Source organism: Strix uralensis, chromosome 4, assembly GCF_047716275.1.
Source record: "Strix uralensis isolate ZFMK-TIS-50842 chromosome 4, bStrUra1, whole genome shotgun sequence".
NCBI classification, from domain to species: domain Eukaryota; kingdom Metazoa; phylum Chordata; class Aves; order Strigiformes; family Strigidae; genus Strix; species Strix uralensis.
In genome coordinates, this window is record NC_133975.1 from 41090864 (window position 1) to 41117617 (window position 26754).

At 35.1% G+C, this 26754-nt stretch overlaps 1 protein-coding gene across 2 annotated transcripts in view; it reads left to right on the forward strand.

Annotated features, from left to right (window-relative positions):
- Nucleotides 1–17588, forward strand: part of GLRA3 (glycine receptor alpha 3) — a 95387-nt gene extending 77799 nt beyond the window's left edge. Inside the window, exons 7-10 of one of the 2 annotated variants that reach the window (XM_074866441.1) lie at nt 154–368; nt 1993–2139; nt 7231–7350; nt 11101–17588. In XM_074866441.1, the coding sequence (XP_074722542.1) occupies nt 154–368; nt 1993–2139; nt 7231–7350; nt 11101–11370 (752 nt within the window). In that variant the 3' untranslated portion in view covers nt 11371–17588. The remainder of the gene's footprint in view (nt 1–153; nt 369–1992; nt 2140–7230; nt 7351–11100) is intronic. The other variant, XM_074866442.1, reaches the window with a different exon arrangement.
- Nucleotides 17589–26754: the final 9166 nt, after the last annotated feature.

Here is a 26754-nt window from a genome sequence, read left to right on the forward strand (position 1 = left end):
TTGAAAATCACAGAAGAGAAATCAAAACATTCATCTTCTTTCATTAAAGAACAAATATATTTGACAGATTGTAAATTCTTTAGAGTGTTCACAAGATGTTGACAGTAAAGAACATTTTATTTCTATTGAATATTTCTTCTTTGTTATAAAAAGGAAAGTTTACATGTATTGAAGTCCGATTTCACCTTGAGAGGCAGATGGGTTACTATCTCATCCAGATGTACATACCAAGTCTCTTGATCGTCATTCTCTCTTGGGTGTCATTTTGGATCAATATGGATGCAGCTCCAGCCAGAGTGGCTTTAGGCATAACAACTGTACTGACCATGACAACACAAAGCTCAGGTTCACGAGCATCTCTTCCAAAGGTAGGCAGAATTTCCTTTGTTTGTACCACATTAGTACGAAGTCATAATGCTATATGACAAGTAAACGCCTTCAGTAAACCTTAAAAGATGTGTTTTAATTATTAGCATTTAATCATCTTCTAAAGGAGATAAATAACTTTGAAATATTAGGGGGGGTTGTGAGTTACCAATCAAATATATTCTATTTCTCCTCCATCTCAACTATTTAACTAACCACATATCTATCACATTCCATCAACCTTGACAAGTGATGAAAGCAATTGTATTCAGTACTATATAAATGCTGCTTAGCAATTGACTAGCTCGTCCTTTTCCAGATTCCAGTATCTGATGACATGCTGGCAGATATGACTGAATTTCTAAAGGTCATAGATTCCAACCTGTTCTCAATGATACTGCTTTCCCAAAACCTGCCTACATTATGAATTAATTCACTAGTTACAAACACATTCACATTAAGATATAGAAAAATGTGAGGCTAATAGCTCCAAACAATTGTATAAAGAATGGTCCACTACACAATATAAATAGCTTAAAGTATATTTCTATGATTAACTATTTAAGTTTTCTGACTTGTTGTTGCTTAATGATTTTTTTTTCATTTTAAGGGTAATTCCTTGACCATCTTCAAGTGCCATTGCAGTTAACAGAAATAAAATGTATACAATAAAAATACACAAAGACCACTTCTTAGTGTCAGTATTAGTTTTAACATGGTATTTTTAGGTTGGCTAATTCAATAATTTTTTTAAGTAAAATAGGTACCCCTAGCAGAGGTGAGTGTGTTTTGTGCCTCAAACATAGCAATCCGAATGCATCCAAAAGTAGCATCAGCAGGTAAGAAAACGGAATTCTATAAAAACTCAGAAAAGCAAGAATGTAAGAGGTTACCAAAGAGAGCTACAGATGGGTTTTGTCACATTTTTGAGGCCTGAATCTAACAGTGTTGGCTTATATAAAAAAGCTCTTGTAAATCTGCACACAGAGACGGAACAGGCCCTACTTTCCTAGTTCAGATTATGTCCTGCAGTTGAGTTTGGCAATAAAGGATTGCAGTGAGTTCATCTACTCTGCAACTGATTTTCAGTATTTCCACTGTGTCAAAATTACAGGACCAATTTGAACCTATATCTTTGATTTACCATGCTTATATTAGCAGAGAATGAACACATCAGAGTTCTCCATCTATCTCTCTTCTTCTACCTAATTTCTATTCCAGGAATTTTAAATCAGACCCATTATAATACAGGAATTCCCACTGGTCCCACTATAAGCTATTCTCTGGTTCCTTAGTACACTCTCAGATCTCAGTGGGACAAATGGAGGAAGAACATGTGCTTCTTGTGGATTATTTGGTTTCTGATAAAATACACAGTACATTATGAGGAACTGTTAATGTCATAAACAGCAAACACATTTTGTGAAAGACTACATTTTAAAAATTAATATTTAAAGTTTATAGATTGAATTGTTGTCCCTCTTATTATCTAGCTTTCCTGTTAAGTTTTGTTTGATAAAAGTAGTGTTAGGATGTGGAGATATTAAAGCACTTACTCCTGACATGAAATACTAAACACATCTCTGGTTTTAACATATTCAGTCTTCTGCTCTATTCTCTCCATAGGTGTCATATGTCAAAGCAATTGACATCTGGATGGCTGTGTGTCTGCTCTTTGTATTTTCTGCACTTTTGGAGTATGCAGCTGTAAACTTTGTGTCAAGGCAGCATAAAGAACTTCTGAGATTCCGTCGCAAGAGGAAGAAGAACAAGGTAAAAGTAACAGTATTCACAACTTTGAAAGAGAGTCTGAGATTGATTTATGTCAGGATATAGGGTTAATTTGGTAAACATACTCCAGCTTAAAGTGGCAATATAAATAAAATGGCAGCACAGAATGAAATTCACTGTAGGCCGAGGGTCACTACAAGGACTATGCAATGCATAAATCCAACTTGAATTCTCAAAAAAGGGATTAAGAGGGATTTAAATGACGCATGGGCCATGTGGGAGCCATCTGCACAAGCATGAATTTCACTCTGTTAGAAGAGTTAGATTATACTTCAATGGATGAATGTTACTGGTACCTGCAGCAGTTTGTACTACACTAAGATTCAACAAATAATGCTTCCTAATTTAATTTTAGTATTCAATTCAAAGCTTTAAAAGCTGTGTTTCATGTAAATATTTTTAATACAAAAAATACTTATTCAATATTATTGGTGGAAGAACAAACACTTTAAAAGGCTGAGAAATTTGAGGTTTTTTCCTTCTGTCAAGTTAATTTAGTGTAAATTGTTCATACAGCTAGTAAGAAACTTTCATACAGTAATGGTTATTAATATTTATTTTATAGCTGAAGCTATCTAGACTATGAGTAAAATAAGCCAGTACCAATGAGCAAAGTCAAGCAGCTAAGGCTACCGGTTTGAATTCTGAAGTCCACAGTTATATCAAGCAGTAAACCAAATTTCTTACAACAGTATGTAACTCCTACTTATGATTTTTCAAAGAGTAAATGTTTCTTCAACATACTCATTGAATGAGTACCCACACTGATGTCATGCAGAGCCTTTTCACGGGCTTTCAGTCACTATCTAGAATATTGCTGTGAATGAAAGTGACTGAAGACTTACTTCCATTTACTGACATTTTACAGGTTGTTTCCCTTTTAGTTAGAAGATATTGAAAATCTGTAATGCTCTAAAGCAGTCTCTGCTAGCAAGACTCCATGTTAAAAGGCAGGATGGACAGTCAAATGAAAATGACATTTTCACACATTTGCCTGTTCCTGTGTGTCGAGTCCTAAACTTCTTCGGGTGCAGAGACCAACTCATGTGTTGTAGCCTAGAGGATGATTCAGATTGCATGTACCTGCTTTTAACATTTGTCCCTGTGAAAAATGTGCTTTTTTCTTTTCGCTGGCAGTAGCAGAAAAAAAGTTTTCTGAGACACACAGGAAGAAAGCAGCATTTTTGTCACAGGGTATTTGTTTTTGAAATATGGCAGCTCTTTGAAAGCTGCTTAAAAGTTTGGAATGGGAGGAATGGGATGGACAGAGACAGATTACCAGACAGGGGACAGGGGAGCCACTACAAATGCATCATGTATCAAATACAAACAGCTGTGGTGAGTGATATATTATGTGACTATACTTTTAGTCCATTTTTTTTTCACCATGTATTATAGTGTCTTCTGGATCTCAGGCAAATTTACCATATTCAACTTTAGAGATATCTTTTCATTTCCTTACACGTCAATTATTATAACAACAGGGTTAGAAACTAGCAGGTAATATTACCTTCCTTCCTCAGAATCAAACCAAATCTCTTTCCAGCCCCCTCTTAGCAAGACTTCAAGCTTACCAAAGACACTTCAGCAATCAGAATCAATACAATTTCAGCTTAGAGATATGTGAGGAAGGATCCATAATATACAAAGCACTTTTAAGAGGAGATCACTTAACAAAAAAGTATGCACATGAATAGTCTCATTGACTTAAGTGTTTTGCTGGATCAGTGCTTGACATCATGGTATTTTTAAATTCACACTTAAAAGTCCTTATTCTAATTTTATACTTCATTAGACAGTCTTCTAGCTTCAGGTAGGTTGCATGCTAGGTTCTCATAAAATTAGAGGATTTAACTTAGAGACTGCAGGGTCTACAGTAAAGTATCAAGTACTTCCCTTAGATTCTGAAAGATGAAGACATGTATTTCAATGCTTTTCTCATAACATACCCAGGTGAGGGTATTGTCTATATTCAGGGTATATTGCTTTCCTTTCCTCCCTGTATCTGTATGTTTCATCATGAGACAGGTTTCTCAGCCTAAATTTACCAAAAAATGGTTTTTTCGCATGCAAGGTTATGATTTTGACAAGTAGACATTTTTCTGAAAAAATTAATTTAACTGAAAGTTTCTTGACTTACTCCAATTCTGTGTAGAGCTAGAGTTCCTGGCCAGAGTTAACCTTTGAGAATAACCTTCTCAAGCTCTGGAGACAGCCCTGCTAATTGCTTCTCTTTTTCTCAATGTTTTATTAAACCATTTCTTGCCCAACAAGTGTACTGCAGCTTGAAACATGACAGCATGGAGATTTTATCTCTAAAAAAAAATTTGATTGCATCCTAAACCCTCTGGTATACAAATAATAAGTTAAATTTTACGGATTAAAGAAAGCAGTTAAGAACTAGCCTCCCTTACCACAAATGTTATTATTTATTCACCACAAATTCTAACATGAAATGCAGGCCCTAGGATCATAAGTTAAATTAACTTGTGTATCCTTCCTCTTTTGTCTTTTTCAAAGTCAGTTACTATAGCTCATTATTATAAAGTTTTGTGTTTGTCATCCCTTTGGACTAGGTCAAACAGCCACTGGGTCTCAAGAATTGTATTGACTTTTAAAACTACCATGTATAAAGAAATGTTCATTTAACCACAAAGTCAAAAGACTTGAAAAGAAGTTAGGTTAAAAGGCTGCATTTAAAATAAAATTCAGGGGCTTCCTTGAGCATTAAGTCCTCTTTCTTTTCAGAGTGAAAACTGCTATTCTATTCAGTATTTATGTCCAAATAGATCATAAAAATAGAGCTGTTAGGATAACGTATTAGACTTTTTTATACTATATGCTTACCCTCTTGTGACATTTTACTAGGATTAGGTTTTTCTAACAGCTGAATTTCAACTGATGAATACAGAATCTTTTGGCACTTTTTATCTTCAAGGGTACAGCAAAATTCCTAGTGATTCAACTGTTGCAAAAGTCAAAAAAATAGATGGCTTTGGAAATGTTTCATTTCAGTTATATGTTGACAGAAGAGAACATGTATGAATTATATGTAATTACAATAGGGCAACTGAAGAATTTCCTATTTTCTTTGCAATTAAAAAGACATGCTTGTTGTAAGAAATATTTACTTTTACCAAGAAACCCTAGCAATGGTCAGATGATGGAATTTCAGGGCTGGAATGCCCTTGGGAGGTCAATGAATTCATTTTCCTGACCTAAGTCAGGATCAGTTATACCTAATTCATCACAGTCATAAAAATTCCACAAGCTCCCGTGCAATCTATTCCAATGATTTAGAAAGCTTTTTACTCATGCGTGTTTTTGGCCTCATGGTTTGTCCAGAAGGGGCAGAGAGAACAGACTACTTCATTCCTTTATGTAGCTATTTGCACATCTCCATTCAGTCATCTTTTCTTTAAATACTCCCAGTTGGTACAGTCTTTTTTTTTTTTTTTTGCTCATTCTCATTCTTCTTCCCTGGAAATTTGCCTAATAAGTCCATATAATTCCTCAAAACTGTGTTTGCAACATGAAGCCTAACCAGTAACAGTTGAGAGCAGCTGAAGGATCACATGATGCAAGTTATACACTTGTTTATCCAAACCAGTTTGACATTTGCCTTTTTAACAACAGCATGGTATTGAACCATATCAAGATTGTGATCTTCCATAACTCCTGGGCCTTCTTCCAGAACTACTGCAGAGCCATTCACTTTCCATCTTATGTTTGTGAAGTTGATTATTCCTTGCTAAATGTAGTACCTTGTATTTGCACCTACCGACTCTCGTCCTGTATTTTTCAGACTCTTTGTCCAAATCACTGAATTCAATTTTAACTCTTAAACATATCCTCAAACAAATTTGCAGTTTTTCCCAGGTTGAAGTCTTCTGTAAATTTAATCAAAACTATGAGTTATTCCTTCTCAATGCTGATTAAAAACACAGAACTGAAATCTCTCTCTTAAAAAACATATGACCTAACTCAGATAAAATCCCTGCAGTAAACGAGTGTAGCAAACAAAATAAGAGCTGCTGAGTTTTATGGAAAATTACACAGTTATACAAAGTGTAATTATGTACAGAGGTGTATCAAGACATTTTGGCATCCGAAGCTCATCTATCCTTGCCATTTTTCTGATGCTTTTTCCACCTACAGTCACTGTCTCTTTCTTATACCATCTAGTACATTTGCAGACTCCCTTCCCAGACAACAGTAACAGCAGCATCAAAGGCGATTCTTAGGTATAACTGCACCCTCTGGCTACCATTTTTATGGTTGTAAGTATGGACCTCACTCAATGATTCCAAATAACTGAAAGGCAAATTTCTTTTCAGAGGCCCGATCCAATTTGCACAGAATGAACAAAAATTTTGAAGTGTTTGGGATTGTGTTGTAAATCCATTTATAAATAAAAATTGTTATTGCAACATAATATGCAACCTACTTATTGCTGTTTTCCAATAGGCATCACAATAGGTATAGGAGATTTTTCAAAAAGGGACTCATTTCTTTATGATAACACAAATGGCATAATGAATCCTGAGAACAGGGGAATTTTGGTTCCTGGTTTGAGACTTCGTTTTGTATATAATCCATAGTGCTTTGTCTCTGTCAGAGAAAGAAGTCCAGCCTATGAACACAACTATTTCACAAATATTATAATACTAATGTGATGGAAACATTCCTTCAGAATGAATAAATATTAATTATTAATTTAAAGTTACACTCCTTTCAGTCTTGAAAGACAAAAGGAAAAAAATGGCAGAATTAGAAGTCATACGAGGGATACTGAAACATACCTACGACCAGTGCTTTTTCTTAGTTGCATTTACACTGTACAGAGAAAAACATTATCTGTGTACATATACTGAATAACACTTTGATTTTAGATTAGCTTTTAATATATTTAGTTTTCAGGAATAGTCAATCTTTTAATTCTATTTTCAAAAATCTAAAGATCACTGTATCTTTAGTGAGGAAAATAGACACGCAAACTAGATTGTCTTTAATGGTAATCACACCTCTTTTCTTTTGTTTTCTTTTTGGTCAACCCATCCGTTTTGATGAAAGTATTTTGAGGGAGTTCTTGATGGAAATGAAATCAGTGAATCATTGCAGCATAGCAATGGCTTGAGATGTACAGGACCTATAGACGGGACTTTGCCTCAAATCTACAGTACAAATTTAAGGGTAAACTATGAAGAAGATGTCCCATTTGTCATAATGTGATATCCAGTCATTAACAGAGGCCCTGTCCTTTTGTCTGAAATAATGTCTTCCCATGTGAACTCCATATACCTTCATTGCTACCTGTATGTGATGACGTGAAATGTTAATAAAGGTACATGTCTTGTTAATTTTGTAATCCATTTTGATCTGTTTAAATCTGGATTAAAACATAGTATTAAAATTTTACTTTCTGCAACTTCAAAGGAAGAGTGACATCAGTTCAAGGAGAAAACAGTTGCTACCAGATCAGCACTTAAAACCAAGCTATTTGTAGTGCAGAACAATTGAATAACACTTTCCTTCTCAAAAATTAACAGTAAAAAACACAGTGTTCAAATAACCAAAGCCAAGGCTTCAAATAAGTCTTCAAGCTGTTACCACAACCTACAGTCAAAAGGCTATGGAGATCTTTTCAGCCCTTATGCATATTACTCATCAAGAGAAATGTATTATTAAATATATGGACAGAAAACAGCATAGTCACAGGGCCACAGGAACTGACAGCTTTTTAATTCTTTATAACTAAGTATTTTGTAGAACAACGCTGATACAAAAATAAGCCTATTGAAATTATTTCCTTCAGGCCGCCAAAGAATTCTAACTTTCTAAATAAAAATTATCTAAATTTATTTCCTAACTTTAATTACAGTAATTGTAATAGAGATGATAATATATATATATGTAGCTGTATGCAAAATAACTTTCAAATTCTTAATTTCAAAGCCGTACATGTGAAAAACGCATTCATATTGAACCTTTATTAAAGTTTGTTCATAACAAGATTTTAAAAGCTCTATCAAAAATCAATAAGAAATCATTAATTTTCTTTTCTGTGACGATGCACTAAACAGATATTCAAAAGACCAAAAAAAAAGCTTCCCTGTTACATTTAAAAGAAAAATCAACCAAAATGCAAGACTTCTTGAGGAAGATTCACTGTCCAATTCTCAACTGGGACATACAGGGTACTACCATTAGATGACTGCAACAGCTGTGGACTCGAACACATGCATCACAAGAAATATTTCTAGTCAAAAAGAGGGACTGTAGCTAAGTCAATTGATAAAAACAAATGGGGTGTCACTGACATCTTATAAAAATGCCTTCAAAAAAGCACTCATAAGTTAATATCAATAATAACCGTAACTGCATCTTTCCTGCTGTGCACAAACACTCTCAGATATGAACCTAAGGCCAAATTAATGATTTTTTTGCATTATGAACCTGCTGAAAAACCTGTAGAACCACGTTTTGAATATCCCAGCAGGTACTCCAGAAAAAAAAGTATGCTGGTACCTGGCATGTTACAATGCTCTGGAAGGTGCCCTTTCCTGCATATCCATTAGCCTCTGGTCTGAATTAGCAAGCTCCAACCATCCTGACTACCCTCATGAAGGCACCATCCAACAGACATGGGTGGAAATGCTAGACTCCAGCCTGCTTGCAGACTAAATGCAAGATGTCTGCAAGCAAAAAAAAAAAAAAAAAAAATCAGAGACCTGGCCTTTAAAACCATTCTAGGGGATCACTCCATTCAGGTAAGCATACAACAGAGACAGTAAAGTCTTAGTATATAGTGCCTCATCCTGAAAACATACCCAGTTGAAATCTGCTACACAGAATAATTATTTTGTTAGCTTTTTGAGCCTGTGTAATCATAAGCTTTATTTTCTGGAGAATCATGAAAAGATTTAAACACTGAATTGTACATGTGAAGGTGTTTAAATGGCAAGTTTAGTGTAAATTCTCACAGTCCAGGTATTTGTAACTTCTGTTAACTGGAATGCAACACTACAATTCTTCTGGAATACAGCTACTGTAAAGATGTTATTTCTCATTTTTTTCCGACAGAAGAGGAACACTATGGTAGTAATTAGATCTTTGTTTTATCACGTCATCAAATAATGATCCTATCATTTTGTATTTCTGTTATTCATTTCCATATTGAAGTCAGTGATTTTTCTTCCTCCTTTTCTTTCATGTTAATTTTTCTTTATTTTTTGTTTCTATAGGAGAATTCTAATACAGATTTGAAGTATAGTAGTTTCAGCGAACTGTATTAGTCTATAAGTTTACTCAATTTACATATATGAAAAGTATTGCAGTTGGATGATAACTACAGCCCTGCTGGATGCTCATGCCAATTGCCAACTAGTTTACTTCAAACTTAGCATCTGATCTGCATTCTTTTGCCGATAACTTATTCAACTAATATTGATAATAAACATAACTGGATTTTTTTTAAACAAAGTAATTACCAATGTTTCTTCTAGCAAGTACTACTAAATTAATTAGAATTAATTCTCCATTCCAAAACATTTTCAAATTTTCCAAATGTCAAAGGCTTTTTCAAAATGAAAAATTTGGAAGTTTGGTTTTAAACTATGTTCATTGAGAAATTACATTTGCATAAAGTAAGCGGTTTCAATAAAACAAAATTCTTCAGAATTACTGAACTGAAACACTAATTATTTGACTTGCTTTGGTAAATAAATTTTTTTACCCTTTTATTTTAATTTAAGCTAGGAAGAGCTTCAAAATATCAAAAATTCTCTTACAAAAGGAAAACTGACTACTGCTCAATTATTTTTTTAATACTTATGGAAATGATTTTCCAAAATACTTATTTAGAAAACAACATATACATAATACTCTGGCATACTTCATAAAAGTCTAGAATCCTAAAGCAACTAGGCTAAATTAGACATGAAAAATAGGAAATCCTGAATTTAAAATCAGTACTTAAAAAATCATGAATGCCATCAAAATCACATGGCTATCACATGAGTAGCATAAATAGTGAAGGAATACACTAGAATATATTTCAGAACCAAATCTGGCCCTGGCTTTACAATCTACGTATCACTTATTTTCCTGCATTTGTATCTTCTTTATTATTTAAGAGTACATATAACAAGGAGAAGTACAAAATGTGTCTCCAGACAGAAGCCACATTCTTGATGTGCATGCTATGAAAACATGTATATCTTCAGACCATCTACTTTTGTTTATGTGCCATGTGATTAAAACCCATTTTCTCCTATAGTTCCCTGAATTCAGAATGTCTTTGCCAATTTTTCCCTGAACTGACAGAAGAATGAGTCAGAAGAAAAATCTGGTCTTTAGCTTTCATTCACTTTATTTTAAACTAAGACACTTTACATACTATTCTCTTTATCTCATGTATTCGCAGGGAAAAGCAGAAATAAGGCATACAGATAAGATTAACTAAATATACAATGATCAAATAGGCAGAATTCTCACCAATATAATTAATGTGACCATCACTAGTGCTTGTATGATGAGTACCTCTAGAGGTCAGGATCCCATTTTGTTAAGTAACATACAGAGTTAATTGCTGTTGTCTAAAAGACCAGTGTGAATTTTGCCCAGTTGAAGACTGCAGATATTATCTGTAAATGGAGAAAATTAAACCAAATCAGAAGTCATGATTACCGCTAGTTTCCTCTTTTCTCTAAATAGATTACAGAATCTATAAACAAATAGGAAAATTATGTGCTTGTTAAAGCTGCTGCAGTATTTTTGACAGACACTGATAGGGCTGAAATTTCAACCAGTTAAGATAAACTGTGGACTCAAGAAGTCACTAAGGTAATGGTGCAATACTTGCTATTGAGCAGCTAGTAAGATTTCTGTAAATAAAAAGAGTCTTGTTTTTTTTCTTTCTTTTTTTTTTCTTTTTTTAAACAGGATGATGACGTAAGGGAAAGTCAGTTTAGCTTTACAGCATATGGAATGGGCCCATGTCTGCAAGCAAAAGATGGAGTGACACAAAAGGGGCCAAATAATCCTGTTCAAGCTGCACCAAAAAGCCCTGATGAGATGAGAAAGGTATTCATTGACCGGGCCAAGAAGATAGACACAATATCTAGAGCTTGTTTCCCATTAGCCTTTCTAATTTTCAATATTTTTTACTGGGTAATTTACAAAATCATCAGGCATGAGGACATTCACCAATAACAAGATTAAGGCTTACAGTATATACAGATCTGGCTGCCATGTTCAACAGGAGGCTTTCTGTTAGAAATGTGCATTGGGAGTGATCAGGAGAGTTAAGAGCATTGAGGGAGAAAAAAAAACATCCTGCATGGCCTGTGATGCCCAGCCACAGTGGAATGGAGGAATGACACCCAGAGAAAATACATCTGCTATTGTAAACTTTGTGTCAAACTAAATATTAACAACTTTTTCATTGTAAATCACTCTACTGAAGCTTTACTGCCAAGTATTTATACATACTGTTACATAGTGGTATAACTGTACAGTACTCTTTGATGTTCCTTAAGTTTTTTTAACTCTGGTGTATTTTTAATTAAAGAAATGGATCCAGAATACCCTAGGTAAATCCCAGAGTATTACAGAATAGATTAGTATTTGTAATCTGTATTTCAATTTTACAAGACAATGACAAATTACTGATTTGAGATTACAGTTTTAAGGACTTTTTCTTGTCTTAAGGTCAGTATCTGTGGTTTTGCAATGAGCACATTTAACACATTTAAGTTATATAATTTATTCAATATACTTCATATTACCGTTCCTCTGGAAGGTGTACGTTGAAAGAATCTCACACAGCACAAGGTATCTACAGCCTAATTGTCTGCATATCACACGAGAAATACATTAAAATTTGTACAGCATTGATTCCTGCAAAGGATTTTTTTTTCTGTTAATTACCTACACCTTTATAATTCAAACATATTTTTTTAATTTTTTTTATATTTTTGAAGTTTTTTTCTCAGTTGATAAAACTCACACAGCTTGTGAGATAGACAAACTACATCAAAATTTTGCAATGCTTCATTTTGCAACGCAAAGAGATCTTGGACCAAAACTAAAAGCAGATAGACAACGGCTTCACTGAAACATTTGGAGAACGAGTACAGCTGTGTTTATGCCCACTTATCTCCTACATGTTACATAAATACAAGAGGTTTAATTTATGAATATATCAAGTTTTCTGACTCATTCTTTGAAGTATATTGATATGACTTAGATACTGGTTAAGAAGCACTTCACAACTTTGGAAAAACATGCAGCTCTTCTAAAACATGAAAAAGGATCTGGATGGTCTTTTACATTTATTGTACTTCATATTAATAAACAGGAGAACAACTATTAAAACTCTTGGAAAGGATTAAATAAGTCATATTAGTTGCTTCTTCAAATTGCAACACAATAGATCACATTTATGGCATAGCTTGTAGGCAAGAGTGTTTATTTTTGCCAATTTTGTTTATTGAAAAACAAAAACATGTTAAAAAATGGAAATCTGACATTTAGAATTACTAGATACTTTAAGTCCAGTAGCTGAGGCTGTTTCTCATTGCAAAGTATTTTTGTTTTGAACATGTTTTAAATTTTTGGTTTGTTTTTACTCAGAATGTGTATACAAAAGCAAAATCAGCTGGAGGCAGACATCTGGTGCACTGCCAAAGGCATGGTGCATATGAAGCAACAGAAGCAATGTAACTCTGCATTAAGGATTATAACATAGCAACCTTGGGTATGGTTGGGTTTGTTGTTTTCCTCCAAGGATTAGTTAGAGAGATTCTAAAATAGTAGTTCACAGACTTTGTTCAGCTGTGTCAGAAAGGAACTGTATAATCCTCCTTTATTTTAAAACACTATTATTTTTTTATATTTTTACTTCAATTATGATCTGAAATGAATTCAAATCATTTCAAACAATTATTGCTTGCTGAGATTGTTTGTATCTTGTTTTTGTTGATTTCTTTATGTGCACGTTCCAAAAAATCCTATTTGCGTATGAAGGTGCTCATCTGTGTGAGGGGGTATCATGATCTAATGGCTGACATTTCAGTTGGGTTATATTAGTCTCTCTCAAATTTATCATTAGCTGTATTGTATGAAAAGGGATGTTAACTTGCTTCTGCTATCACCAAAGTCAACAGTATTTTGTTTAAGGACTGCCTGAAGTACTGGATCCATAATCGAGAGGCAATCATAAAAAAATTACATTATCTTTCAGGCTCACCTTTCTTTTTTCCTTCTAAAATAGCTGACTTGCATTCAATAAAGAATTCTTAATTGAGGGGTAAGTGTATAAAAAATTGCTGACCAGATCAGAATAACTCCTAGTTATTGCAGTTTATAACACCTGAGTACCTGGTTCACATCGCCTCTTTCCCAATCATTCAATAGTCTGTTGCTCTTGCACATGCAGTACTACCTTGTTTTGAAAACATTCACAAATTTGAGTAATGCAGAGCTAAACAAATTTAGCCCTAAATTTTCTTCATTCTTTAAGGCAGAAAAGGTCTATGCTCTCAAATAGAGGAATCAGACAGGAAATTTTGAAAGTGATGAAAGAGAGATTGGATTACAACACTGGCAAAATGTAACAAGGAGTCAGAAGGAATGTAAATTGTTAAGTAAGAAGGACTTCTTCCTTCATTCATATATAAACCTATTAGCTCAGTGAGGGGGAAGAACCCTTGTGCCACGTTTCTCTTTGATTAGAGTAAGCTAATCTAAGGAAAAATTACAGTGTATAGCATATATAAAATAAAAAGTATAAATCTACATTTCAATTCTTTTCTGACCTCCCTAATGGAATGTTACCTGTATGTTCTATTTAAAATGAGATCTGTAGATTTAATGACTGGATCTAATGTCTAGTGTTGCCTCTCAGGGTGCATCTCTTCAGCCATGCACTATGGCGAGAAAGAAGAGGGTCTCAGACCTGGCCAATGGAAAGTATATCTCTTCCTCTGCGTAGTTATATTTCTCTTTCATAGGCCATTACATTGGGAAGTTGAGCATACCCTACTTCTATACTGCAAATTTACATAAAATGCTCAATATTCTAACAGGGCACATTGAAAATAGAGAGAATTAAATATGTTTAAAACATCATTATGACAACATCTACGGTGTTGCTGGAACACTTTTTTATTTAGCAATCCATTAAGAAAAATATTTCAGAGGGGAAAAGCAAAAAAGGGTTCCATGATGATTTTTCAAATGCACATAACAGTTGGCATATCATTCCGCTGCCCTCAGGTAAGTAAAGATTTTCTATTTTGATGTAATGGAACTAAGATCTCTCCCAAACTGATGGGTTTGTGTTTTTTTACTGGAACCATAACATTTGCCAAGGTAACAGAAGCCTCTGCAGTCCACTAAATGTGTTTTTCAAAAGAAAGCAGCACTTAAAATGTAAATTTAATTTAGATTATTCCTAAATGACTTAGTGTAAAGTCACATGGTAAAGAGACAGAGAAATGTCATTTGAGATGATAAGAAACTTCAAGGCACAAACGCCTGCTCTTTACCACTGACTAGGGGAAAAGTCCATAAATGCCAGCAGGCATGTCAGCCCTCTGTACAAAGCTAGAATAAACAGCTACTGTCATCAGCTAAGATTAGTGTGGGAGATGCTTCTTTTGTAACTGTATAATGAAGTAGCAGGGAATAACATTAAGAAGATGCCAGAATTGAAAGGTACTCTGCAGTAATATCAGACTGCAGTACTTATGCTACAATCCTGTGAAAGAGGCAGTAGAGAGGCAGAAAAATAATCATCAAGGAAATAATGCTTGAGGCAGAGGCTCTAGCAGGACTTCTACATCTAAGAAAGACCCCATTCATTAGGCTGAAGTAGATAGCTACCTCACCTCACTATCACTGAACCTGGACTCTGCAGAGTACAGGTCTTTAACAAAGCCACACAAGAAGGCTTCTTGCAAGCACAACCCCTATGCAACACAACCCCTATGCGACAGGCTAATGCAGCTTTGCCCCAAGTCATTATTCACCATATGTGCAGACTCTGTGCTGCTCAGGTCATGTTTTTGTGATTTCAGTAGATCGGACCTATACTTCAAAAATAAAATACTGACACTGGAAGATCATTGCAATACAATGAAAACAGAGGGAGAAACTATAGCATTTGGAGGGACATTCCAGTAACACAGTTACCAAAGAGCTGACACAGTCATCATAAAGGGGAAAGAAGGAAGCATGAGGCATCCTTACTACTTTTCCCCATCCCCCAGTATCCTCTCCATAGGTACACTTGTTCAGGTGGAAGCAGTAGCTGCAGCAGGAAACAATTTATGTCAACTACTGCAAAGTATATATCCTCTTGGGACAGTAGTTTCTACCTGTGTGGACAGAGAATTGACTTCCACACCATAAGCTTTCTTAATGGAAAGAGAAGTGGAGCAGGAAGGTACAAGATGAAAAGCATAGGCTGTATATAGCATAAAAGGGACCACAGGGAGAGAGAAAGCCCAAAGCAGTGCCTGGAACCTCTCATATGACTGTCTTTTCTTCCTGCACTAAAGAGAGATGTAGCCAATTCCATGTCATCCCTCATAAGGCCAAAAACTTCAAGACCTTGAGAGAGGATAAGAAAGGTCCCTTAGAGGAGCAGTAGATGTACTCAACTACCACAGTACCAAACCCCTGCTTAAATTATGAATAGCAAAATGCATTTTTTTAAAAAAAAACTGTATTAAAATATCAACAAAATAGGCTTCCATGGTCAGAGGGTTTTTTTCTCTATAATGGTTTTTTCTCTATAATGCTGACAAACTAGAGGAGGTTTGAAGGAGAAAGAGAAGAAGGGATGCTAGTGTTTTACTATATAGAATTCAGCTATTTTTATCACACTATATAGAATTTAGCTATTTTAACACCAAAATAAAGTGCATTCTACTTTTAAGCTTTGACAGCAAGCACTATTATCTAAGCAGGTTAGTAGAATTAGGAAGAACATGGGATTTAATTATTTTTTCAACTCTATCATATATTGGTTTTCTTTGGATTCTCTTTATCAGAGTTTGGTCCAAAACCTTTTATAGGCTGCTTTATAAAAAATCCTTTGTGATGTGTGAGAGATTATTCTGTTTACTCACTGGAAAGACTTATATTTAGGTGGTTTAGAGATGTGCACTTTACATTTAAGGAGTAAGGTATTGCTTCCACTTTGTACTATAACCCCTTATACAACTGTAGGTTGATCATGTAGATGAAAATAGAATATAATAAGCTGTACAAAACCTTATATTTTTAACAGTAGGGAAAGATAAAATGTCTTCCTTAACCTTAAAAAAAAAGTATTATTTTTAGCAATAATTTTATATTTGATGTAAATTTATTTATATAGATCCCAGCCCAAGCTAAGATGGTTGGTTGCAAAGATAGCTATACTTTATGTGCAACTTCTGCTCTCATTTGAGCTATCATTGGAATTAATCTAATCCAACAGAGCAGAATTTAGCCTTAAACTGTGAAACTGCTGAATGAGCTATTAATTCTTACAGTACCCCTGTGAGGTAGTAAAGTAACTTTATCCACATCTTACCGTACAATCATATGGTTATTTAGATGAGAAAAAGATCATCACAGCTTTTTTCCTTTTTGAGATGACTAAGGAGAAAAATGTAAATCACAAACCAAACTACTTGTTAATAATAAAATGGGTATTCTGTTTTGGAGTGGTTATGGAAAAGGTGCCTTCAGGCAACACACATCACCTACAGTAGTTACTGAAATACTATCAGTTTGGAAGGCTTGTGGAAGCAGGTTAGATTGCTTGAAGCAGTGGTTAAATGCCAGAAAAATATTGGCTCATCCTGTATTCTTGACATTCTTGAATATTACTGCACTTCTTCACTTTCATCTTCGTGAAATATGCAAGAAACATTTCTTATGTTTGTATTTTAATGTATGACACAGTGATGTTAACAGATGAAATGGACTAAAGTAGCTACTGATGTTCCATGAATGTGTAATTGTGATCTGTATAAAAAGAAATTGTGCCATAAGCTTTTGACATAAAGGTTTAACATAATATACAGTAGTTTGTGTGTTAGTGATCCTGGCTTTTTTAAAGGCTACAGCAAGAAAAAAGAAAATAATTAATATGAAAGTGTATTAATAACTTGTCTGTGAGTTGTCAAAATACTCTCCTGTGAATTCTGTCTGATGGCAATTTCATCTCAAAGTACTTCCTTTTTGGTAAAACTCTATAAATGTGTTGTGCATGGATTTGATTAAATTCTTTTTTATTGTATTACAGTATCATACTGCACTTAAACTGACATTCTCTGAAGACAGAAGTTTTAAAATATGTGAAATTTATGGTGTCACTTATGTCATTGTAGATATTTTGTTAAAAAAAAATAAACAACTTTTTCCAGAAAACATGCAATTATTTTTATGATATTTTAGGCAATGGATTTAAAGTCACAGCAGGGAGTATCAGAAATTGGAAAAAAGGATGAAACCCTCAACAGCAGTTAAGGTGCATTACCATTAAATACTTCAGGAGTCAAAACTTGAGAGAGAAGGAATGGAGTGCCTTCAATTTTTATATTATTCAGATTAAGCTTCAAAATATTTTGACTGCCTTAATGAAATATACAAAGAGGTGTTTTCAGGGAGCATGATGGAGAATGGCAGGCACTGAATCAGGAGTCTGATCTTCCAAGGCTTCCTTTACAGCGAATGGACAGAAAGAGATCTCTCCAGAGGAGAGGCAGAGGATGGGCTCCAGTTCTGAAAAAAGCTCATTCTGAAAACTCAGGGAAGGGGTTATTTATCTTGATAAATGCATATTCAAAGAAGTACAGCCACACCAAAATAGTCGTGCAGAAATTCTTTTCTTTTTTGAGAATAAGATCACTTACAGTAAAATAGTCTAATGGAAACTTTCTAGATCTCTGAGCCCTCCTAAGTACTCCTTGACAGAAAAATTATTGCAAGAAAACTGAAGTGAGCAAATATGAAGTCCTTTGAAAACAGTCTGAGTTCTGCTAATCTGATTAGAGCAGTGTTAATATGCTTATAAAGAGCATACAGGATTGTCATCTCAGTAACAGCCTCATGTCAATGTAATGCCATTTAGGCTAGAAATTTTTAGTAGTCTCAGCACAAATGCTTTGTGCTCCCTGCCCCCACATGCCAAAAAGCAACAACAGTTCACTCCTTTTAACTTGTTTTTCATGTCAATGGGATACAAATACAAGAACTTTGCCATACTTGCAAATGAAGTATTTCCATTATCTGTTGCTAATAATTCAGTTCAGCAGTGTATGGCTTGGAGTTTTATGAAACAGAAATTTCTCAAAAGAACAGCCAAATTTAACAAGAGCACCAGTGGAATCTGAGCAGAAATGCTGAGCGTGCCCTCACAGAGCCCACAGAACTGCATGATCAGATCCCTTGTTTTTATGACAGCTGTTGCTACAGAAGATCTATACTATCTTGTCTTCCCAAGAGCAAAGTATAACTGGTACCTCTGGCCTTGTTCAGCTATGTTCACAAGCAACAAAGTCATGAAACTACTGCAGTAGCAAATGTTTTCATGCTGAGGTGCACAGTTCCCAGAGCATGGAAGCTGCAAATACGCTGTACCAGGTGTGCAACAAGCAATTGAACAAGAAAGTAACAGCCAGGTAATGTGACCCAAGAGTCATAGAAAAATGTAGTAATAGATCTTAAAATGATCAATATGTGATTGTTTTTCATAAACTGTGCAGCTCTTTCAACACAGACTTCTGGAAAAACAGATACCAAATATCCTCTTTTTCATGTTTTCATATATCGCTACCTAATTATTTTAAAAATGAAATAAACATTTCATTCCATGTGGTTCATGCAGTGGATTTTATTTCTAGTATCATACTCTCTATACACTAGCAGGATCTGAGAACATTTTTTTCTGAATAAGACACAAGCATGAGAATTTAAACCCTGGACAACAATCTAGCAAAGTCACAAAACTAGAATTACGGGGAAAATTTCATTTTGGAAATAAATGAAACTTTTTCAAATTTTGAATAATATACTTTCAAACTTATAATAAGCAAGTATATATTTTTTATATAATATTTTTTTATTGTGAAAATTTAGATATTTCAACATTTACTTCACAGACTCATGAAGTCACAGAATGGTTGAGGCTGGAAGGGATCTCTGGAGATGATCTTGTCCAAACCCTCTGCTCAAGCAGAGCCACCTAGAGCCAGTTGCCCAGGACCATGCTCAGATGGTTTTTGAATATCTCCAAGGATAGAGACTCCACAGCCTATGTGGGCAACCTGTGCTCAGTCACCCTCAGAGTAAAAAAGTGGTCCTAATACTCAGAGGGAAACTCCTGTGTTTTGATTTGTGCCCATTGCCTCTTGTCCTGTGAGTAGGTACCACTGAAAAGAGCCCAGCTCCATCTCTTTTACACCCTCTATCCAACTTTTTTACAAAAATTGATGAGATCCCCCAGAACTGGACACAGTGTGTGTGGTCCTACCAGTGCTGAGTAGAGGGGAAGGATCATCTCCCTCAACCTGCTGGCAACACTCTTAATGCAGCCAAGGATACCACTATTCTTCCTAGCAGCAAGCACACATTGCTGGCTCATGTTCAACCTGGTGCCCACATGACCCTCAGGTCCTTTTCTGCACACCTGCTTTCCAGATGGTCATCCCCCGGCATACCTGGTGCATGGGATTGTTGCTCCCTGGGTACAGGACTCTGCATTTTGCCTCACAATACTGAAAAAACTTTTCTTGTAGTGTTAGCCTCTATTTAAGTAATCTGCATTTAAAACCTCCACTGAGGTAATGAGCTCAGCCTGAAACCCACTTGTGTCATGTTTTAATTCCTCTCTTAACAAGCCAGACAACACACCTAACCTACCTTGAAAGCCAGTGTCTTAATTTGGATATGTTTAGTTGTTCTCATTAGGCATGTTCAGCAGGTACAGAAGACATTCAAATGGTTTTTAAAAGCACGTGATACTGCAGCTTGTTTGCCATTGCATGAAGTAGGTGTAAATCTCATGTAGGTATATTAGATCAGAACAAGCCCACACATTATTAGATTTGGCCGAACTTATTTAAAGTAAGAGGATACTGGAAATTCTCACAAATTTCAATTATACTTGATTAAGTTGTATGTGAAACAGGTTTCTCTCCCCATCCATTTCTTATTTGATTGTAGCAATAGCATCGTCATTTCTCGGGAAAGTATAAATTACACCACAAGATGGCTCCCTCTCATACGAATTGAGGGATGTCATGGATGTTTGCATTTTGTTCAAGGAGATAAACTTTGGCAAAATGCATTCTTTATGTAGAAACTTCACGCACTGACATTCATTATTAAGAAGGAAATTTAAAAAACATACTCACTACTCATGCTACAAATCACACTTCATTTTGAAAGTGATGCAAATGTTTTAAGATGGCGTCTTAGAAACAAAAATAGCTGAGATGTTAATTTATTAAAAACACACCCAAGGGTTTATGTCTAAATACACACACAAAAATGTAAGGGTTTGTGTACCTGAAGATTATATTAAATAAAAATGACATTTTAAAACAGAAACTAATTTACTTTTTTTAAGTATCTGATGATTGTCAAATACTTATTGTTACAGATACGGTTTTGTCCAACAGAAAATGAATGTCTAACCAATTTTTAAAGCAGCCTTTAAAAAATTAGAGGAAATAAATAATTTACACTCTGCTCCCAAATCTGCTAAAGTTAAGAGGTCTTTGGGGTAGATTCTGCATTTACGGATGCCTTCAGAACACAGGTACAAGTACAAATATATCAGTTATTAGCTATGCACAACAGCTATTCCACCTATTAACAACATGTATGCTGTTATGCTCTAATAAATGCAAAGAAGCAAGCACATATAGCTTTCATGCTTTCACTGCAGAATATATAACTTCATATTATCCCATATTTAAGATCAGCTGAGCACATACACTTTAGCAATGTAAACAATGTAAATACATAACTCAGTCTGCCTTGTGATAACTTGTGTCACCACCCTCTCACTTTTATTGCAGACTTCACTCCTTTACAGTCAGTAAACAAATATGGAAACCGCAGTAGGACCACCCTGAACTTTGATCTGAAACGATACTGAGGATATTATTATAGATAGATAGATACTACAAAATAATTGCAGACTAGAATAAATACAGTGTACCACTAACATCCATTTGCTGTTTGACCTTAATTTCTCAAGAGAGTACAACATACATTCTCTTTCATGGTTTAGATGCTAGTTAAATGGGACCACCATGAAGACTATTAATTTTTAATCTAATACTAGTTAATAAATTGTCTGCCAAAAGTTAAAGAATTATATATTTAAGGCTCATAACAGTATTTACAACTTAAAAATCAATGAATGTTGTGTTTGTTGTATTCTTTTTTCCCGAGGCTTTGCAGGCTCTCCCGAATGATGACTCAAATTACTTTGACGTAACAACCAACTGCTTTATATTTAACTGCATTGCCAATAAAATAAGATCAGCAATAATAAAACAAGAAGAGCATATCTCACTTCAACAAGAAACCTTTCAATTTTATACAAATGTAGTCAGAGGTAATATAGAAACAATTTTATACCAACACACAGTTTTGAGAAAATAAATTTAAAAGCACTTTCAAAAGTGTCCTATCCCCTTTTCAGTAGCTTTTCAGTTCCCCTTTCAGATTTACTTAAAGTTTCTAAGTACCAAAAGAAACCCTTGAACTCTTTGTTATTGCAAATATACGAGATCAAGTAACTTTGTGAAGAGTTTTGAAGCAGACCAAAGTAGCTTCTAGGTGAGGGAACAGGGGAAAAGTAATAAGTCTTTCCTCTGTCTCCCTTTCTCTGTGTTTTCTTCCCAAAGGCTTTGTATCTCTCAGCAAATCTTATCCATCTGGGAGACTAGGACATTCTTGGAGGTTTTTGCTCAATAATTGCAGTGCAATCGCAGGGCTACTGGTTGTGGCAGAAGGAATGCAGTGTTCAGGTAAAGTCCTGATGGTATAAGAAGGCTCCTTTCTGAGAGCTTCTTGCATACCAACCTGAGGTGATTTCACCCTTACATTAATTCTTTTAGTTCTTAATGACACTTTCAGAATGCTGTTTTTATCTGAGAGGTAGTATATTCCAACACAGTGTCTGACATAGAGCTAAGTGCATTGAACTGGTTTGTTATCCCTGCTCCCCTTTTAATTATTTCTCCCCTCTGATTAGTATCAACATTTCACACAGCTGTTCCACTTGTAGAACAGTTACACTGTCTTTCAGATTATCACGCTTCTAATATTTCATTTTTACCTACAATACTCATGCTTGTGCTCCCACTCTGGCTCCCTCTGTAAGGGAAAGTATGGACCCAGCTTAACACGAAAATCTGTCCTCTTTCCTGAGACACCAGGCTGTCACTTGGGATAAGAGTTACAGGAAAATTCAGGTACTTAGATCCCTTACTCACCTCTTCCCTTCCTTTACTACCTAATCCTGGAAAAAGTTCAAGCTCAGTTTTCAGTATTATCACGTCCAAGTTGCCTAAATTCTTCTATAAGCACCTTCTTCACTACAAATTTTCAAAGTATCAAACCTGTGTCTAAATCCTATCAGAATTTACAAAATGTATTTATTCCTTCCCTGGTTTCAAATGAGGAGTACAGTTCTTTTGGGATGCCCAAAAGGACTGCCAGATAATCTCTGTAAACACACAGAAAATCCTATATACTGTCTCTTCCTGTCCACCCACATAATCTCTCCTGAACCTGTACTAGCTCTCATCCAACCATATCACATTCTCTAATATTTATGAGATGGCTACAGGGTAATTCCAAGGCGCAGCCAGTGTTTGCTGATCTGTGAATTTTACAAGGATACTTAACTTTTTTTAAATTAAAGAATAATATTTTACTTGTAGCAACCAGAGCAACATATCCTGCATGCTTCTTTAGGCATGTGCAAAACCGTCCAAAACAAAAATACTTTTTCCAGTGTGATAGAAAGTATTAGTGTTTTCCATTATTTGTTCCATATCTAACAGTTTTCTAATTCAGGGTCAAATCTGAGCCCTAGTAAGCATGCAAGTCCAACTTGCTGTGTGTTTGTTTGTCCCTGTCAGGCTCTACATACATCAGTCACAATGTAGATATGCATCACAATTTTGCAGCTCCAGATAAAGCAGATCTATTTATTGCCACAAAAATTGAGTACAGAAATTCACAAGCTATGTTTACATATTCATTTTGAACAAAAGAGGATAAAAAGTTATTCTGTCATTGATTTTTAGGCAAGGCTGTCTTACCACAGCATGATCTAATTTTTATGAAAGCAAGTGGTAAAATACCTACTTGTCCAATGGAAAATGATTCTGAGAAGTTGTCCTCCAAAGCTTTATTTGCAGCTTTTTTACCTCTGCCGGTGCCTTGCATGTGCCTACCCAGATGTTCCAGAGCAAACAGAGCTTTTAGCAGGAATAAAGACAAACTGTGGGAAGTGTACTGTAAGACACCAGCCTTATTGAAGTGCTGAAAATGTTTTTTTTATATTTATATTGCCAACAGATTATTTATGTGGCACTTCAGGTGCCTGTGAGTGCACTAAAATGCAGAAGGATACATTTCCAACAGAATTGCCCACCCACATAATATTTTTACAGAAATATATGTAAAATATGTCAAAAATCCATGTTTTCACCATTTTACTTTTCATAAAACACCAAGCAGAATATTAGTTGTGTTTTTCAAATAAGCACTGCCAAGGGAAGATGCTGCTAGGCTTGCTCCTAGCCCCTGTTAAAAAGTACAGAAAAGTAGCATAACAAAGTAGACTGACCTTTTACCCAATATTCAACCCACCAGAGGAAGAAAGGTGAACATGTAACTACTGTGTGAAACCTGTCACAGGTTTTTGAGATGAAAATCCTTAACAAGATAACAGACATTTTATTTGTCTTATTCTTACTCTCAGTAATGGCTTTGAACCCTGCCTTCCTGAGAGAAAAACCTCCTAATGTCACTTCTGAGTGGGAAAATCATGGAGGATACTAAAACCTTACAAATGCTGCAAACTATACAACCCTGTCCATCTTAACCTATATAAGTCTCCCATGAAAAAGATATAATCAGTTTTCCAAATTGTCTAGTCAATAGTTTAAGATCAGTGACAGAGTTCATTCTGATGTTGCAATTTTCGGAACTTAATATCCTTCATACAGTTTTAGTGGCTGGAGTTTCTGTGAATCTGGTTTGAACAAGAATTTGCTGTCAAGCCTGCTTGGCTAGTTTCCAGTAGCCCAAGTTCTATGGGTCTGAAGTCAATGGAAAAATGTCTAAGGAAATTGGATCAGGCTGGCCTACCTGCTTATAAAAGGCAGTGGTTATATATCTCATCACAGCTGGAACTTTAATTATTACTTTTCCAAAGGAAATTGAATCACCATTTTGACATAATCATTCTGAATAATTTCAGTTTGCTTCAAAACTTAAATAAATGTTTTGAACCAGGGAGTTAAGCAAATTATGAGTCCTTTCCAGTGTTTAATTGTTGTGTGCCTGCAAGTTAATCAGCTATTTTAAAAATATTCTGTTCATAAAAATAAAGTGCAGCAGAGTCTAAACTGAACTTGAACATCTGAACCAAACTTGAACATCTGTAAAATATGCTTGCCATCTTGCTTCTCAATTCTGCTGCAATCCAGTCTTGCTCTGCCTGAAGTGGAAATATTTCTACTAACCTCAGCAGTGGTGGGAGAGGCTTGTCAAGACTTATTCAACTCATACATGTGTAATTTCAATAGTTTCAATTACACTATAATATTTTAAATAGTAAAATAAACATGGAAAATATTCTCAGAGATGGTAAGATAGTAATCATGCAACATCCAGAAACACTAAAAAAAAAAAAAATTCCTTTCATTGTACAACTCTTTGACTGTTCTTTTATCCTCCAATCTCTTTTTTAAAAATTTCTTGGGATAAAAACCTGTGGAAACAGACCATATTTTTTTTTGTGCTATTTATATTCAGACAGTAAAAGGTTAGCATAGAAGTCAGAACAAGGAAAGAAGCTCTTAAATCCCCTAGCCTTAGACAACTTATTTGAGTTGACATCTAGAAGAAGATCACTTCATTTCTTTTATTTATCCTGTTTTAGAGAGATTCCATAACTATTTGCAATGGTTCATGCTTTTGTTCCATTCCCATCTGAAATTCTGAATTGAAATTTTCTCTCTCAACATTTTAAATCCAGCAGAGGACAGCAGCTCTTGCCTTTTCATGGAACTCTGGAGAGTAATCTTCATTAAAAATAAATCTTCATTAAAAATAAATCTTCATTAAATTCCTTGTGGAAGGAAGTGGACTCCTTCAGAATCTGGATGTCTCTTCCAAACAGACATACCAAAGAACAGAGCTGTCTTCAGCACTGCTCTAAATCCAAACACATAAACTGCCTCCCTGGAGTTTCTGTGCTGATAGGAATTTATCTTTGATCAGATCTCTCCAGAGCTCATGGAAAAAGAGGGGAGAAACTTGCAGAAGTGATTAATCAGATTTTACCTGTATTTTACCTGCTGAAGAATCATTCTTGGATGTTGTTGCACTTTTCTGGAAAAAAAATACAAAACCTTGGAGACCTCCTTTTCAATCAGCTCTTCTATAGCCTGTTTCTCCTTTATATGTATGAGAATTCTAGCCATTTAAGTGCACTACTACACTATCCCTAATATTACCTAGACTGTAAAAAAGAGGAATTTGACAGATTTATCACTCCACAGATGGATGTGGAAATTAAGGCAAACTCTTTATCTGCTTCTCTTGAAAGATCATTTGATTCAGAAGGGGAAAAGGGTAGAAGAACAATGGCTATATCCATTTCCAGTTCTTTGGTCCATACAAATAAATCCATAGCAGGTAATTATTCTTGAGCAGTTAATTTGAAACCTAGACCAACTAGCCAGACTCCATGGCTGCATCTACATAGTTCTGAAAGCAGCAGAATCAAAGCAAACACTTGTCTTTACTCAACAGGAACATGTAATTAACTCCATTTTGAAATCATGTAATGGAAGTCACATCTCATTTATGGAGAACAATCTAACATGCAAAGATTACTATTATTTGCAGACTGATCAAAAAGCTATGAACTTCATATGGGACCCATAATAATAGCTCTACAAATCTTCAGCATGTTTTACAGAAAAAAGTCAGTTAACCACAAAAGAGGAAGAAACACATTATCTTTCCTGTTTCCCCAGGATAACTCCCATGAAATAACTGGAATTGTAGAAGAGTAAGAGAGTAACTTGGGCCCCTTGCAATCTCAGAAATAACCTTATTGCTATTAGTTAGACTTAGGGCCCCATCCAGATTGTAGATACTAAACAAACACATTAAGTGTCTTCAAGTTTTGGTCCCCATTGCTTACTTTCCCTCCATGGCCTCATGAGTCTTGCATATTAGTTTCATATTAGTGATGGTAGGTAGAGACTCAATCTCCACAGGACTCATATTGCCCAACGTATCACAATATCAATAGCTACCACCTTGTTCAAA